Genomic DNA, 3,193 nt, shown 5'->3' on the forward strand with positions numbered 1-3,193 from the left:
TTTTACAATTCAAGTTTGTGTCACACTATACGTTTACAAATGGGCGGCTATTTCAATAAAAGGACATTTCAACCTCTCCGGTTTCAAAAATAACATCATGCACAGCTGTCAGTTTTCAGAAAAGTGTTCCTTTACACATACTAGTGTGTGTATACCGACAATGCCAAACCTGTAGGTGGCAGTGCAACGGGAACCTCAAGTCCACGTTAGCCAATCAGAATCACCAAAATAGCAACAACAGCAACGAATCACTTCCTCTTTCTTCTCGTCCTCTCTTCTTCGGCTGCCTAATCCTCCGTTTGTCTCATTTTACATGCAAACGATTTCAAAGATCTACATTCTGGCCGGAGTTTTTAGAAAGACTCGTTTTTTAGAGGCGAATTCTCCGTTTGCGTGTAAACGAAGGGAAATGTCTCCATTTGTCACAATAACCATGCACGTGTAAAGAAGGTCTTAAAGTCACATCTGTTCAAATGTAAAACTTCACTTGAAATGCTTTAGAAACCAACTGTTGTGTCTTTCAGCTGCTTAGGGATTGTTTGGCCTTTCACATCCATACAGGCTGCTATGCTAGCTAACTGTTTCAATTTGCAGATTACCACTTGAATTATCAAGACAAGAGACAGACTTTTGTTTCATCATGATGTCAGGTGGGTACTATAATCAACAGTCCTCACAATTTTACAGGCCAGACTAGTGCTTGGAACACAGAAGAGATTGGCTGGTTGGCTGCCACATTTTCTGGTAGAGTAAGCAAAGGCAACAACACAACAACAGTAGCAGCATTTGGCTGGTGGCAGGTGTTGATTTCCCAGTCTAGTTGCTTTCATAATCCACGGCCAGTGTTAAAAGTTATTTAACACCATGTCAAAGAATCTTTCTCTTTAACATAATCAGTGTGAATTTAGTAATTAATAGAATCCAAAAAAGAACAATAACGTTGACTTCTTGCTGTTTTAACTGAATACAGTGTAGCCTAGAGTTCAGCATGCATCAGATGTTCCTTGGCATCCGAAGCGATACCCTTACTTTACAGCAAGCTCTGCGGGGACTACATTACCTGTTTTGGTAATGAGTGCGGTGTTCTTGCTGATGCCAGCCTCGTCGCTGAGGCCACAGATGTTTTCGCTGAACACTCGGAAAAAATACTCGTTCCCCATGACCAGGTCAGACACAGTGCAGCTGGGCCTGCGGTTGTGCTCATAGACCGTGAACCAATCCTGTGTGAGAGAGACAGGGAGAGAGACAGAGGGAGAGACAGAGCGAGAGACAGAGAGAGAGAGAGAGACAAGGGGAGAGACAGAGAGAGAGACAGAGGGAGAGACAGAGAGAGAGACAGCGAGAGAGACAGAGGGAGAGAGGAGAAGCAGAGGTTCAAAGAGGCTTATAGCCGAGGTTGAGATCTATATAAGCTGCAAAATCTCCTATCCCCAGCATCCATGTTCTTCTGGTCCACCTTCCTGTCGATTCATACAACATGAGGACCATGACAGTACCGTGAGGCTTACAGTTTTGTGGCAAATCTCCCAGCAGCCATGCCTACACCCACTGCGAAGGTCCACTGGGAAATAGTAATCTTGAAAGTGGCTCCTGTTAACAAGTCTTGTTTCACTTTCTACTCCAAAACGTTTCACCAATCTGTCATGAAATCATGTTGTTTATACTCGGGTGGGACCTGACGTGTGTCTTCACAACAGTAAAAAAATAGGTGCAGAACCAACACTAACCCAGATACTGTCATTTTGGCCAATCAGAAACCTACAAAAAAAGCTATTACCAAAAGGCCACCTGGCTGCAGTGGCGTATTGGTCGCTCCTCTCAATATAGTGAAAGAGTAACTGTACACGTATGTGTAAACATGTTAAAAGTCTTGTCAGCGGTTAGAACCAGCACTATTTATTTAGGCACTAGTCTGCCATTGCACAAAAATGTTGCCTTATTTGTGACGCACACTCTGACCTCACAAGCCTAAAACTCCCCGTCTACACAACAACACTTAAAACAGACCCTAGCCGGAGATTTTCCGAAAGATCAGTTTTTAGTGACCTGATATACAGTTTGCATGTGGAAGAAAGGCCAAAAGACACCGAAAAAGCTAAGGCCTTAATGTGTAAAGTTACAGATTGCAACTTTAACTGGAACAAACCTGCTCACATCATTGTTAAATCGATGGGCAGCTTCACACTATTTTAGGTTAGCGAAGAAAGCCTGTCCGCCTGACCTAGTGCACGCCCTGTTGTCCTTTCACTAACTTATGCTATTGTCCTCTCATTAATACAAAATGTAGAAACGTAGCAAGCCACGCTGAGCAGATAATCGTTGCACCAAACATCTGATGGTCTGAAAATGTGACGAGACATTTTGAATTTGACACCAAAAATGATGGATAGTTTGCAGATTTAAATGTAAAATGGAACTGCCTTACAGTACCGTTGTCTTGTACATAGCGTTGTTAATTCTGCAAAGACTTAAGAATTAGGCTACGTGGATTGCGTCCAAAATCCTTCAACTTAATTTTGTGTTTGTTTAGCTTTGTTCGAACCGTGACAGCCTTTGTATTTGGTCAGTGCTAATCAAGCAGATGTTGGCCTAAAAATAAATTTACTGACGCAATTTCCTTTACAGCCATTATTGCTCAAGAGTTGCAGACCTCCAACATGGCTGCCAGGGAGTTATATCCCTGAAACCGTTCCGCACACTCTGATACAGTTCTCTCCCACCGTGCAAACCTTAGTCTTCATGTCTGCCTTTTGAACAGTGTAGCCGATAATCTCGCAGTTGCCGTCGTCTTTGGGCGGCTTCCACTCCAGCGCAGCATTGAAACCCCAGACTTCTGTGACGCGCACAGCAATTGGAGGACCGGGCTTTTCTGGTGGGTTTGTGAGAGGAGACAGAGATAGAGTAGGAGGATTTTGTTATTTAGCTGGTTGATATAACATGTAGGCAAGCTTTTAGAGGGAGAGAGAGAGACCGAGAGAGAGAGACCGAGAGATGAGAGATGTAGATTAATAAACTGGTGCAGGAAAGTGCCACCGAGAGAATCAACATTCGCAGGGGTAGAGATTTGGCAAAGATTGACAAAAAAAACTGTGTTGGCATAGAACTGAGAAACTGAAGAAATAAATAGTATGCTTTGCCTGCCTGTATTACAGAGCAGCAGAATGCAGCGTGCTTATCATCGATCTTTCTGTGT

At 43.3% G+C, this 3,193-nt stretch overlaps 1 protein-coding gene across 11 annotated transcripts in view; it reads right to left on the bottom strand.

The window, feature by feature from the left end:
- mybpc2a (myosin binding protein Ca) overlaps nucleotides 1-3,193 on the bottom strand; it is a 68,353-nt gene that overhangs the window by 3,693 nt on the left and 61,467 nt on the right. For all 11 annotated transcript variants that reach the window (XM_032537638.1, XM_032537629.1, XM_032537637.1 and 8 more), the window contains 2 exons: nucleotides 2,730-2,869; nucleotides 1,061-1,220 (listed from right to left, as the gene is read on the bottom strand). In XM_032537638.1, the coding sequence (XP_032393529.1) occupies nucleotides 1,061-1,220; nucleotides 2,730-2,869 (300 nt within the window). The remainder of the gene's footprint in view (nucleotides 1-1,060; nucleotides 1,221-2,729; nucleotides 2,870-3,193) is intronic.

This window comes from Etheostoma spectabile, chromosome 15, assembly GCF_008692095.1.
Source record: "Etheostoma spectabile isolate EspeVRDwgs_2016 chromosome 15, UIUC_Espe_1.0, whole genome shotgun sequence".
NCBI classification, from domain to species: domain Eukaryota; kingdom Metazoa; phylum Chordata; class Actinopteri; order Perciformes; family Percidae; genus Etheostoma; species Etheostoma spectabile.